Genomic DNA, 12,664 nt, shown 5'->3' with positions numbered 1-12,664 from the left:
CTCACTTGGGAGAGCATGGTGCTAACAACACCAAATCAAGGGTTAAGATCCCCTTACCGGTCATTTTTTTTTTTTTTTAAAAAAAAAAAAAAAAAAGATTCAAACTTTATTGTTGATGACTCAGTCACTAAATGGCCTTCATGGTTTTCAGAGCTGGTTGTGATAGCTCTGTAGACCAGGGTACCCATGTCACAGGAATGGCCACAACACAAGGTATCCTAATCAAATGAGTACAGTGGTCTCCTTAACCACACTGCTCATTCTAGCCTGTGAGCCTTGCTTATGCTGTTCCCTCAGCCTAATGTGCCTCTCTCACCCTGTCTATATTCCACCTACCACACAAGACCCTTTTCATTCCCTTGTTGTCACTGACAAATCCACTGAAGGCTGAGTGTGCCAGAGGGTGGGAATACAAATGATCAAAACCTAATTTTCAAAGGACATCCATTCATATGCCTCATCTGAAGTTCTACATCACTGAGTCTGTGCCACTGTTTTAGGCTCTTACTTATGGATTGCTCAATATTGTGGTTTTATGTTTGTGTTCACGGATGGCTGTTCCTCCCATCAGAATTTAAGACTTAGAGAACTGCTGCTACATCGTAAACTTCTCTCTTCTTCCCTCAAGTAACCTAATACAGTATTGCTTGTTGAGTTGAAGCCTTCCCTACCTGCACAGACTGAGCAATCTCCCTCAACTCCAAGTTCATGTGGTACTTAAGCCTACGCCACCTCATTTTACATTCATTTCAACTGTGTCATCCTCTTGCTGATTGTTCTATTTAAAAATATTGCTTACATTTATTGAGAGCTTATTCCATGGTAGGCACTGTTGTAAGCATTTTGCATTATCTCATGGAATCCTCAGAACAGCTCTGGAGTTATATGTGCTATTACCATACTCATTTCACTGATAAATAGATACATTCAGGCACAAAGAAGGTAACTTAGACGGGATCATATAGCTGATAAGTGACAGAGCTGAGATTTGAACACAGGTTGTTCAGACTCTTGAATTATGTATACTGCCTCTTCAAATGCAGTGGTCTCCCCAAACAAAAGGTCCTACAGAGCAAGTGCTATATCTCACACTTTGTGAATGGAATGAATGGGTGACCTGTACATGTTCAATGAGTATCTGTTGGCTCAAATTTTTAAAAACATTTTAACCAACATAATTTCTACCCTGAATCATGTTTTCTTCCTAGTGCACTTATTCCAGCTAGACATCACTGTGAAACAGGGACGGGATAAAGTCCGAGAAATGTTTATGAAGAATGCCCATGTCACAGACCCCAGGGTAGTTGATCTTCTGGTCATTAAGGTAACCTATCCTCCCTGACTGATTTAAAAGACCGGCCAACTTGTCCAGTGTTTCTCCAGGTTTAAATAGCAACCACTGGTTCAGCAGCTGTTGCTCTGTGTTTCAAAGGAGTAGTTGAACTTGCAGGTTAACATCTGTTAAATGGATTATAAGATTGTTCAGGGGTTTGCATTTTATAACTAAAAAAAGACACAGGGAAGTTTGAAGTCTTCTTGAACCTCATCTCCTGGAAGTTACTGCTTCATGCGGATGCCAGCTTACAGCTGGAAGAGGCAGGCAGATTGGCTATGAGTCCTGTGTGAATGGGGTCAAATCATGGACCTGATTCTGTCTCCCTGGCCAGTCACATTACCATCAATGGGAGCTTCAGCATGGACCAGTAAATAACATGGAAGAAATGTTAAGCAGAAATATAAATTAAGCTAGTGAGGTTAGGCAGTCATGAGGTGGGGGCCTGTTAACCTGGAGTCTCTCCTCTTGGGATCAGTTAACCACAGAATTAAAGAATATTTGAAAGGCCTCAGAGATCATTTAGCCCAACCACCTCATTTTCCAGATGCAGAAACTGGCCTACACAGAGGGGTTACTTGCCCAAGGTCATTCAACAGGTCACTGCTGAATAGAGAATAGAATCCTGCTCTTCAGTGTTGTATTCCTTCGACTCGACTCCTTTGACTGATGACCTCCCTCCTCACTTGTACAGGGAAAGATGGAACTGGAGGAAACGATTAAAGTATGGAAACAGCAGACGCATGTTATGCGGTTCTTCCATGAAACAGAAGTGCCAAGGCCAAAGGATTTCCTGTCCAAGTTCTATGTTGGCCATGACCCATGAAGTCACTAAGTGGAAAAGTGCGTGTTGGTATTTATTTTAGAGTACAAATAAACTCATTATATGATGGTCACTTTGTGATAAAATTCCATTTGTGAACCAGATTTCTGCAGACACTTCACTTTTTGCCTGAACAAATGGGGTCTTGGTATGCACAACATCCATTCATTCTCTTTTTGTGAAGTGTGGTGTTTGCCGTATATTAGATTGGAATCTTTTTCTCAGAGCCTTACATGTCAGTAAACAGGAGGGGATGAGGCCATCTGCTCAGAAACTGTCACTAAGTATGAGGCAATATAACTTTTTGATTAAGTTGTGTTTCTACTATCACAATTGGACATGGTGTCAGGGCACAGAATCTCCAAAATTAGCCACTTCTTGCTGTCAGAGGGATGAAAGCAGCACTAACAGGCACTAAGCAGCACAAGAGCTGACAAGATGGACTATTTTTCCCTGGGTTCTGAAGAAAATGGATGCTCAGAGGCCCAGCCCTTCTACTTGCAAGAAGCACTAGTCTTTAAAATGACAGGCTGGCCAGTTAGCTCACTTGGGAGAGCATGGTGCTGATAACACCAAGGTTAAGGGTTCAGATCCCCAATCAGGCCAGCTGCCAAAAAAAATGCTGACATGAAATTAACTTCCTACTCAGACATCTTGCTAGGGGCACAGCTGTTCAATGCACACAGAGATATTCCTACTGGGTTTTTTTTTCGTGAACTCTGGTGTAACTGACAATAAATGTCAACCTAGGTTAAAGAACTGATCTCTGTTGGCTTGAATGGTAGTCTTTTCTGTTCCCTCCCTGGATAGTCCAAATGCTGGAGAAAGAGGTTCAGTCACCCTGAAGAGTTCAACACCAAGGATCCCTTTATTATCTTTGCACCTAAGGGACCCAAGTTTTGAAAGAATCATTCTATTTAGGTAGTGGTAAACTAACAATCAGCTCCTCACGATTAGCACAGTATTATTGAACACAAGAAAAGCCCGAGGCTTTAGTTAGCCTGTGCAGCTTTATTAAGGGAAAAGTTTGTTTCAGGCTTTTGTAAATAATGAAAATCGACCCTAAGCCCCCATATCTACCTTTGTGAATGCATAGGGACCTGGATATCTTGGGTTGTAAATCAAAGGCCTATGCTTCTCTGATAGAGAAGAGACAACAGAGTCAAACTGCAACAACTAGATAGGCCTGCACATATGAGAAACTTCAGCCATCATTCAGTCATTCACAGCTGATATTTATTATGTTTATTCATAATTGACTGTTTTTCCAATGCTCAATGGAGAGCACATTTCAGGGAACCTCCCAGAGCTTGGGGATCTGGGTTGTGGTCACAGACCATGCAGGAGACTTCACTGGACATGGGAGACTGAGGGCTTTCCATGAGCCCTTCTGCTGATAGAGAAGGAAGAAAGGCCAAGAGCATCACCATCTGTTAAGTTTAGTGCTTTCTCCTTTCTGTACTTCCTCCATGTCCTGTAGGAAAGAAGAGCAGCAGTGAATTGGACAACAGAGCAGTCCTCCTACATACCGAAGGGGAATTACAGAGTGGTTCTACCAAACATGACAGGAGAAAGGCAGTTTTGAGTAGGATTATTTATTCATACAAACATAGGCCAGGACCTGGGGGACCAAAAGTATAAAATACATGTTCTTTGCCAGCAAGATGCTCATTGTCTAGTAGAATTTTGGTGTGTGTGTGTTTAAGTGTTATGAAAGAGGTACCGATCACTTAGGAAGGAGCAGTCACTTTCAAATGGGGGAATGAAGAAGACGTCATCACAGACATTGAAGAGTGAATGGAATTAAGACAGAGCAGTGGGAAAGAGACTTCCATGTGGGAGGGACAATGTGCCAGTGCTTGGTGATGGGTAAGAGTGTGGATAATTCAAGAAATGGTGAATACTGGGGATAGGCATGGTTGGAAATATGGAAGATGAGACTGGGATAAGGTGTGACAAGATCATGGCAAGCCTTGAATGCCAGGATAAGGAGTCAGAACCTTCTTTATCTATGAAAGTAATACTCCCACATTAAGAGCACAGGAAGTCAACACAAGAGAGGTGAATGGGAAGAGGACTGGGACTCCTGGGGAAAGGGTCTGTGAGCAGTAGATAAGCCAGCCTGTGGTGCTATGCACAGGCTGTACTGGAACAGAGCTTGGTAACTAGAGCTGACAGTTGTGAGGACTTGCAGTTTCTAAATTTCCATATGGAACTGCTGATGCGAAGCTGTTAGTGGTGGGTGTGTAAGGCATAGTGTTGAGAAAATGTATGGGTTGACTGAATGAGGGTACATCAAGGTCAACTAAAAAGGCTGGCTGGGATCCTGACTAATTAAAAGATCCCCAGTGAATTTGTAAGTAAATATGACAGTTTCCCTTATCCAACACAGGGAAAAGGCAAAATAAAAACATTAGCCAGCAAGAGGGCTGGTCAGTTCAGTTGGTTAGAGTGCAGTGTTAGCACCAAGGTCACAGGTTCAGATCCCCACACCCACCAGCCACAAAACAAACAAAAAATTAGCCACTAGGGCTGGCCTGTGGCTCACTTGGGAGAGTGTGGTGCTGATAACACCAAGGCCAAGGGTTCGGATCCCTGTATAGGGATGGCCGGTTAGCTCACTTGGGAGAGCGTGGTGCTGACAACACCAAGTCAAGGGTTAAGATCCCCTTAGCGGTCATCTTTTAAGAAAAAAAAAAATTAGCCACTTAAGTGGGTGACAGAGTTTGGATGTGTTGTCCCCACCAAAACGCATGTGGATTTCTGATCCCCAATGTGGCAGCGCTGGAAGCTGTTCGAGTCATGGGGGCGGATCCCTCATGAATGGATTAATGCTCCCCCTGGGGGAGTAGGGGTAGTGAGTGAGTTCTTGCTCTGTTAGTTCCTGTGAGAGCTGGTTGTTTAAAAGACCCTGGCACTTCCCCTCTCTCTCTCTTGCTTCCTCTTGCCATGTGATCTGCTTGTACCTGCCGGCTGCCTGCCGCTTTCTGCCATGAGTAGAAGCAGCCTGAGGCCCATGCCAGATGCAGCTGTCACAGAATCGTAAGCCAAATAAAACTTGGTTCTTTATAATTTACCCAGTCTCAGGTATTTCTGTTATAGCAACACAAAACGGACTGACACAGTGGGTCAGTTCATTAAAGGTTCTGCCCCAAGTGTCCAATTGCTGCTACCAGGCCAGACTGCAACACAGATCAGATGCTCTGCCCTGCTTCCTGCTCCTGATTCATCTAGGGGAAAAGCAAGTCTTACCTGTTAGTCGTCATCATCATCGTCCTCTGGAACAAAAATGTCATGCTCCTCAAGCAGAGCAGCAAAGTTCTTGCTGATTAGTGTCCCAACATAGAGAAAGGGGATCACAATGGAGAACACACGGAGAAGGCCAAAGGACATCTGTAGAGGGTCAGAGTGGTGGCTGTGAGGCCCAGAGCCCATTCTGGCAGGACCGCAGAAGGCCTGGCCCTTTCAGGGGCATTCCCTCCTGTGGACCCCAGACCCACCATAAGCAACCCGATTTTAACGGCCTTGTAAGAATTGAGAACAAGAAAACTACTTAGAAAAGGAGGTAAAGTTTACGATTGTTATGGACATCAAAATGGATACTGAGAAAAAAAGTATAAGGCCTTCTAGACAACTAAAAATAAGGGCACAACATGCTAATTACTTGCAGATACATACAAGCAGGTGAGAAAGTACTAAAAGGGCTGTACTATGGTCAGCTCTACTTGAAGAAGATACTAAATACGTGAAAATAGATTGCAGAAAGATGTACAGTGAAGGGATTTTCTATACAGTTCATTAACAGGTTCCCTATTTCCTGAGAAATTTGATTTTACCCCATTAAATTTTAGAAACAGGTGTGTTTGAAAAGTGGGCATGTCTTTACACTAAAAGACTATTTAGATAGACTGGAGGAATGTCAGTAAAATCTCATCAACATTTTCTCTTGTATATTCCAGAAGTTTATTTATTTATTTATTTATTTATTTTGTCTTTTGTCTTTTTTCCGTGTCCGGCAACGGATCGCAACTCTCAGTGTTGCCCCCGTACCGGACGGGGGACCGGCAACGGGATTGCAACCCTCGGTGTTGCTCCCGCGCCTCGCTCAGCCAGTGAGCGGGAACCGGTCCGTATGTGGGATCCGAACCCTTGGACGGGAGCGCCGCCTCGCTTCCCAAGCGGCGCACTATCCAGTGCGCCACCGGGCCGGCCCTATTCCAGAAGTTTAAAACAAAAATTTTTTTTTCAGATGTGCCTTTTTATAAGGCAGCTCTTTCCCTCCATGGACCCTGCACTTTCCTGCTTCTTGCTGTGAAACCACCCTGCTGTCAATTGTTAGCATAGGCCAGACTAGCTTTAAAATAATTTAATTTTGTTTTGTAATTCCCACATATCCCTGCAGTCAAAAAGCAAAGGGACTGTTTCCATTTTCCTAAGAAAAACCCAAGGGTACTGAGGGCATGTCATAGCATTCAGTGGTGGAAAAAAAAATAGGACCTGGTTGGGGTTGTACCAGCAAGAAACCTGGACAGCCAGACCTAACTCGGCCGCTAGCCTGGGATACTGGCTTCACCACTCCGGCCCTTGATTTTTCAATTGTAAAAACAATGATTGAAATAATCCCCTGCACACGTCTCACAACTGCAGATCACATCAGTTAAATACTAGGTCACAACTAAAAAGAAAAGGCTCATCCCACGTACCGTTTATTCACAAAGCCCCTTCACAACTCATTAGTTCATCCCGTCAACTCTGAGGCAGACAGAGCAGAGATTACATGACTTGTCTAAACCGGATGCACAAAGCCCAGTCTTCTGGCTCCAGAGGGAGAGGGCACCGCATCTCTCATAATAAGTTAATGCAAAATGCCGTCTTTCTCAGCTTTTGCCCCCCAGCTTCTGTCTCCAACTACCCACCTGGATAAGAAGTTCTAACCAATCATTTCCTCCCACCTGTCAAAATTAGCAACAATTAGCGCAAAAATTTGTCCTTGGTCCGCCTTCCAGTCTAAAGCGATCGTATGATTGGAATTTGCGCCTGTCAATCAGCGTCGGTCCGCACACATTACCCGCAGCGATTGGCCTCGGCCCCTTCGCCCCGCCTCCAAGCAGACTCACTTTCACGGGTTTGGGCAAAATGGCGCCGCTGCGGGTAGCGATGACTGACCTCGACGGTACCGGGCTCCGACCTGAGCCGCCGCATACGGCAGAGACATCGCCACCTCTCCTCAAGATCGGCCCTCTCCGGAGAGCCCCAGATCGGACGGGTGCCAACGCTAGCCAGCGGGCCGCTCGGAACACCATCTCCCAGCTCCTTCCCCCGCCCGCGCACCCGGACCCCTCCGCTCGGCCCGGGTGCCGCCCCCAGGAAGGACGCCGCCCCAAGCCTCGCGAGGCTCTTGGGAGCACACGAGAAGCCTGGCCCTCACGCCTGCGCAGTGCTCCCACTTCCTGTGGCGCGGGAAAGAGGCGTTTGTCACCGGCCCGACGTGATGGCGTCACGAGAACGCCGCCGACGCCCCGGCTCCCGGTCCTCACGGGCGCTGCTGGGTTGGGCAGGGAGACGCGGGTGGTCGGTGCGACGGCGTCTGTGGCTGTTCCCGCGGCGCGACCGCGGGGGCCTGGCAGAGCAGGGGTCAGCTGACTGTTGGAATCAACTTAAGGAATCGACATGATTAATAATGAAAAATACTTTATTTAGTGTTTTAATCGTATAAAAAACACTGTAACAATAGGAAAGATAACAAAGGCATGTAGTACCTGTGTATAAAATAAAGTGCAGTGGGCGCGAGGCTCCTGAACAGGCCTGGAAAACAAGCCCGTGGGGACGGGTCCTGGCTCCTGGCCCTGGGCGGCATCTCAGTCTCCAGGAGACAAGAGGTTCTGAGCCTCAGCCTTAGGCCTAGTTGGGTCTTGGTCAGCTGCCCATGGCACCAGTAAGGGGGAGATACGCTAGGTAGGAGCAAATTTTGTGTTTGGGAATGGCGTGTCTCCAATCGGGCTCTGTATCTCCCCACCAGCCCATGCCAGCACATCCCTAGGGTCAGGCTGGTCTGGCCTCTGGCTCTGTCGACCCAGCCGCTTTGCCTCCCAGAACAACAGAAAAAGAAAACACAGCCTGATGCTGGGAAGAGCAGCAATGAGGGGTCTTGCCAGGTACATCATGGGTGACAAGCAGGATTGTGAAAGAGTGCCCAGGTGATTTCACTAGCAGTTTCAAGAGCAGGAACACCTTTCTGGGAACCCAGCCATGACAGAAGAGTTTATCACAGGGTACCAGAAATCTTGTGGCCAAGCTCCTAGAATGCCTAGCACTGAGAACCGAAGTAACAAACTGGCTTTCCTCAGGGAGCCACACTGCCTCCCCACCTCTTCTTTAACTTCCCACTTTGTAGCTCCAGGAGCTGGCTGCTGAGGGCAGAGTACAGAAAGGGTTTCTGCTGATACATAACAGCTACCAGTTCTTCCCAGGGCAAAGTTGTGCACCATCTGTTTACAGGGCAGCCAGAGAGAGAGAGGATGGGGGCCCCAACACTTTCTGAGCAGAATAAATCTCTCTTTATTGGCTGAAGACCAAAGGGCCCTACCCAAACTGCAGAGTGGGGGTCCTATGCCCAATCTTCCCACCCCCCTCAGGAAGAGTGAGTTTCCAGAAATCCCTATGACACAAAAATCCATTTTCTCTGATAATGTCAGCCCCTCAAGCGAATAACTTCTGATATTTAAATGCACACAGGACTCCCAGTGTTGGAAACTGTGGTTATAGAGTGGTCAATCGTAGGGTGGCCTATGGCCATGTAACATTTCCCACTTCCTCCTTTTCATTCACATCCCCTGAAAGAGGGGCTGTCCAGCACCGAGTCAGGAGATGTGCTTTGTGGATGCTGATCAAGCATCTTTCCTCTCTGGGCCTCAGGAAATAAAGAGACTGGAAGTAATGATTCTTCAGTCCCCTCTAGGCACAAGGGTGGGTCTGGAACATAGGGAAGGCCTAAAAAGCAAGAAGGAGATAGCTTTGCCACCCCCCCAAAAGCAACCTTGGAAATGAGTAAACACTTAACTCCTGAAAAAGCACTGGCCCTGACATCGTGACCAGCAGAACAGGGGCAGAACTCAAAGGGCCCAGTCTCAGGCCCTATCCTGGTCCTCACATTCTCGCTGGCTCCACCGGGCCCTCTGCTGCCACCCCTGTCTCAGTTTCATGATCTCCTGGCCATACCAATCATGTAGAGTAGAGAAGCAAGAGGTCTCAGGGGATACGGGGCTCTGTCCCCTGCCTAGGAGGAGGCTGGCAGGGCCCTGCAACTCCCGCTCAGCCAAACTCCGCCCTGCTGGCCTGCTGCCCTCTTCTTCAACCAAGCCCACAGGGCTGCAATCCCTGGAGAGAGAGTGGCCATTCTCCAGGCCTGGAGACCAGTGGTCAGGAGCCTGGGCCTTCCAGGACGAGCGGCGATGCAAGGCCAGGCTCCGGCGGGCATCCTGCAACTGGCTCTCCAGCTCTCGGACCACCAGGCGCATGTAGCCAAAACTTGCCCGGGACAGCACCTTCACCCAGGCCTCCTGGGCAGCCGGCCCATCTGCTGCCAGCAAGTGTGGACGCACTCCTGGGGCATCAAAGCGGATGGCAAAGGCAAACTCCTCAGGCACAGGGGCTTCGGCCAGTTCCACTGTGCAGCCCTCCAGCACCACCAGGCTCAGTGGGGCCCGGCCCTCACGACTCTCGAAGGAGAACAGCAGGTTGCCCTTGAGGACAAACCAGCATCTTCGACCAGTACCACTTGGGGTGGGTGGGGTCCCTGGGCCACCCCAAGTGCGCAGGAAGCCTGTGTGGTCTGCCGGGGAGTCGCTCAGTGCATAGTGGGCCACACTCCTCTTGTTCAGCTTCATGGCTCCCACAAGAACTGAGGAGAAAGAAGTGGCAGCAGATTAGAGGAGGTGGTCCCTGTGACCCCCTGGGGAAGAGCATTGGCTCTGGAGATGACCTGGGCCCCAGTCCCCCTGTTGGGAAAATGGAACAATTTGGTCAAGCTCCCCTCACCTTGGATCCAGTTCAGGGTGGTTCTGTAAACATTGTGTGTGGGTGGAGTAAGTGCACCTGCAAGGAGCCGGTTGAGGGTGGTTCCATAAACATTGTGTGTGGGTGGAGTAAGAGCACCTGCAAGGTGGCGCCGCTTTGGCTGGTGTTTTACTGCCTCTGGCGGCGCCCACCCTGCATGGCCATGTTTTTCCAGACCTGCAGCTTCCAAGGACCGTGTGGCAGGTTGCCTAGCTTATAGACCTGCATGAAGGGGTCCAGTGACCCAGCCTGGCATGTGAAGGGTTTGTGACCCAGTCTGTGAATGGGCTTGAGGGGTCTGGGAGCTCCAGACCCAGCCCTAGCTCAACCTTCGGCCCAGTTGGTGCAGGATTACCGGCAGGTAAAAGAGCCACACAATTAGCATAATTGCCTAGGGTTACAATTGGTGTCATGAACAGGATTAAGAGCTGGACAATTGGCGCTGTGAGGATTCCAGGTCTTAGCCTAACCAGACACCCCCACTCACTGTATCCCTGAGGCTCTTAGTGTCTTCATTCGTGAAACAGGCTCGTCTTCCCTGCCTTTCTCTCAAAGAGATATTGTTTTATTTATTTATTTATTTATTTTTAATTTTTTTTTAAAAAGATGACCGGTAAGGGGATCTTAACCCTTGTCTTGGTGTTGTCAGCACCACGCTCAGCCAGTGAGCGAACCAGCCATCCCTATGTGGGATCCGAACCCAGGGCCTTGGTGTTATCAGCACCGCACTCTCCCAAGTGAGCCACGGGCTGGCCTCTCAAAGAGATATTGTGAGGATCATGCAAAAAACTGGATATCAGAGGACTCAGAGAGAAGGATAATGTGATTGCATCGGACCAGGAGGTATGGCAGGATGACGTGGCTTTTTAAAATCCAAAGAAACTGGCCCCAGCTGGGCTGAAATGGACCCCAAACCCACAGATGTGCTTATACTATCCCCTAATCTGGAGCCTCTCAGCTTTAATTCTGAGGCCAAACCTCCAGCCTTTCCGTGACCCTCCTGGGTCTCTACTGGCCTCTCATTTGTGTACTGCACAGTGTCCTTTAGTAAGAACATGCAGCCTTCAGGGCCAGACGGGGTCAGGGCAGGGCTCTTTTTTGGGTATGGCTGAGAAGAACCAACCACAACCACTGAATGTTAGTGTCCCAAGGATCATCATAAATGATGATCCAACTGTCCTCCTGACTCATGGAAAACTAAGGCCCAGAGCAGTGAAGTGAAACTGCCCAAGGTCAGATGGCCAGTGAGAAGCAGAACTTGGTCTCCCAATTCCCTAACACCTTCTGGGGGGAGCCTTTGCCGTGACTCACTTACCAGCAGAGCTCACTGGGGGAGAGCAGGGGATGCCCGTCTGGCCAAACAGCTCAGCCCTTAGACGTAGTTCCCAGGGAGCCTGCAAAACAAAACCCAGTCAACCCATCCTAAAGGATGAGAACTCCTACTCTGCTTTTGGGGCCCAGTCAAACCACCACCTCCACCAGGAAGCCTTCCGTGACCTTTGATAGTGCCCCCACCTGTGAGAAACTTAAGGGACCGCGATTGTTTTGACCTTGATTCTTCAGACCTCAGCTCCCTGCTCCCTGAGGCTGGGTGAGAATTAAGTGCCCTCATAGCTTCCTACTTATCCCTTCTAGCACTTGTCATAGTTTATTTGTGGGTTTAATTTAAATCACCTAAACAGACAGGCCTTCCCTAATCACCATATCTAAGGTGGCCTGATCTAAGGTCACTTGACCAGCAGTCCCCTCGCTTCTGATTTTATTTCCTTCACCCCACAAGGATCACATCTGCGTTTGCAGCGCTCTTCCCAACCCCAGAATGTCTAGCGCAGGACTCAGTTTGCCTCCCGGCATCCCCTCCAATTTCCAGTCCTCAGGAAGTTTTTGTTGAATTAGGGGGGGGGGGGGGGGGGGGGGGGGGGGGGGGGGGGGGGGGGGGGGGGGGGGGGGGGGGGGGGGGGGGGGGGGGGGGGGGGGGGGGGGGGGGGAGACACAATGGAAGCAAACCAACAAACAAAAATGATAATTAATGAAATCATGAATAACATAAGGACCGGTAATGATCGGGGCTACGGAGAGAAACGAGCAGGGCCCCGGGATGGGGTAGGGGCCATTCCAATCCGGGCGGCCCGGAAAGGGCAGGAGGAGATGACAGAAGTTCGCCGGAGGCCTGGCCTCCCCGCCAGTGCTGGGCCCAGCCGTGCGCCCGGGGCAGGGCGCTCCGTCCTCTCCGCCGCTGGGGGCGCGAGGCTCGGACGGCACAGCCGGCCTCCCGCCGGGGCTCCGCGTCTTCCCGGGCGGGGTTGAGGACGTGGCCATCGCCATGGGCCTCGGCCGGGCTGTCGCCCTGAGACAAGGTCGCCTCAGTCGGGACCTCCCCGGCGCGCGCCGCCTGGGTTTCTCCGTCCGCGCTGCGGGGCTGTTCCCGCCACGTCGCCGCGGCCACGCCTCCC

General features: G+C 49.5%; 3 protein-coding genes across 3 annotated transcripts in view; 1 reads left to right on the top strand and 2 right to left on the bottom strand.

Annotated features, from left to right (window-relative positions):
• Window positions 1-2,229, top strand: part of NDUFA6 (NADH dehydrogenase (ubiquinone) 1 alpha subcomplex, 6, 14kDa) — a 6,576-nt gene extending 4,347 nt beyond the window's left edge. The window contains exons 2-3 of the mRNA XM_008574370.1: window positions 1,209-1,324; window positions 2,028-2,229. Of these exons, the coding sequence (XP_008572592.1) occupies window positions 1,209-1,324; window positions 2,028-2,159 (248 nt within the window). The 3' untranslated portion in view covers window positions 2,160-2,229. The remainder of the gene's footprint in view (window positions 1-1,208; window positions 1,325-2,027) is intronic.
• A 1,141-nt stretch (window positions 2,230-3,370) lies between these two features.
• On the bottom strand, window positions 3,371-7,521 carry SMDT1 (single-pass membrane protein with aspartate-rich tail 1). Its single transcript, XM_008574356.1, has 3 exons — window positions 7,274-7,521; window positions 5,409-5,549; window positions 3,371-3,630 (listed from the first exon to the last, which is right to left on the bottom strand). The coding sequence occupies exons 1-2, from the start codon at window positions 7,457-7,459 to the stop codon at window positions 5,412-5,414; spliced, it is 324 nt and encodes a 107-aa protein (XP_008572578.1). The 5' UTR covers window positions 7,460-7,521; the 3' UTR covers window positions 3,371-3,630; window positions 5,409-5,411.
• Window positions 7,522-7,830: 309 nt separating this feature from the next.
• FAM109B (family with sequence similarity 109, member B) lies at window positions 7,831-11,576 on the bottom strand. The gene is made up of 2 exons (XM_008574345.1): window positions 11,527-11,576; window positions 7,831-10,056 (listed from the first exon to the last, which is right to left on the bottom strand). The coding sequence occupies exon 2, from the start codon at window positions 10,040-10,042 to the stop codon at window positions 9,284-9,286; it is 759 nt and encodes a 252-aa protein (XP_008572567.1). The 5' UTR covers window positions 10,043-10,056; window positions 11,527-11,576; the 3' UTR covers window positions 7,831-9,283.
• Window positions 11,577-12,664: the final 1,088 nt, after the last annotated feature.

This window comes from Galeopterus variegatus, unplaced genomic scaffold (genome assembly GCF_000696425.1).
Source record: "Galeopterus variegatus unplaced genomic scaffold, G_variegatus-3.0.2 Scaffold55, whole genome shotgun sequence".
NCBI classification, from domain to species: Eukaryota; Metazoa; Chordata; class Mammalia; order Dermoptera; family Cynocephalidae; genus Galeopterus; species Galeopterus variegatus.
Note: the sequence above shows the minus strand (reverse complement) of the source record. Positions and strands in the feature narration are given on the sequence as shown.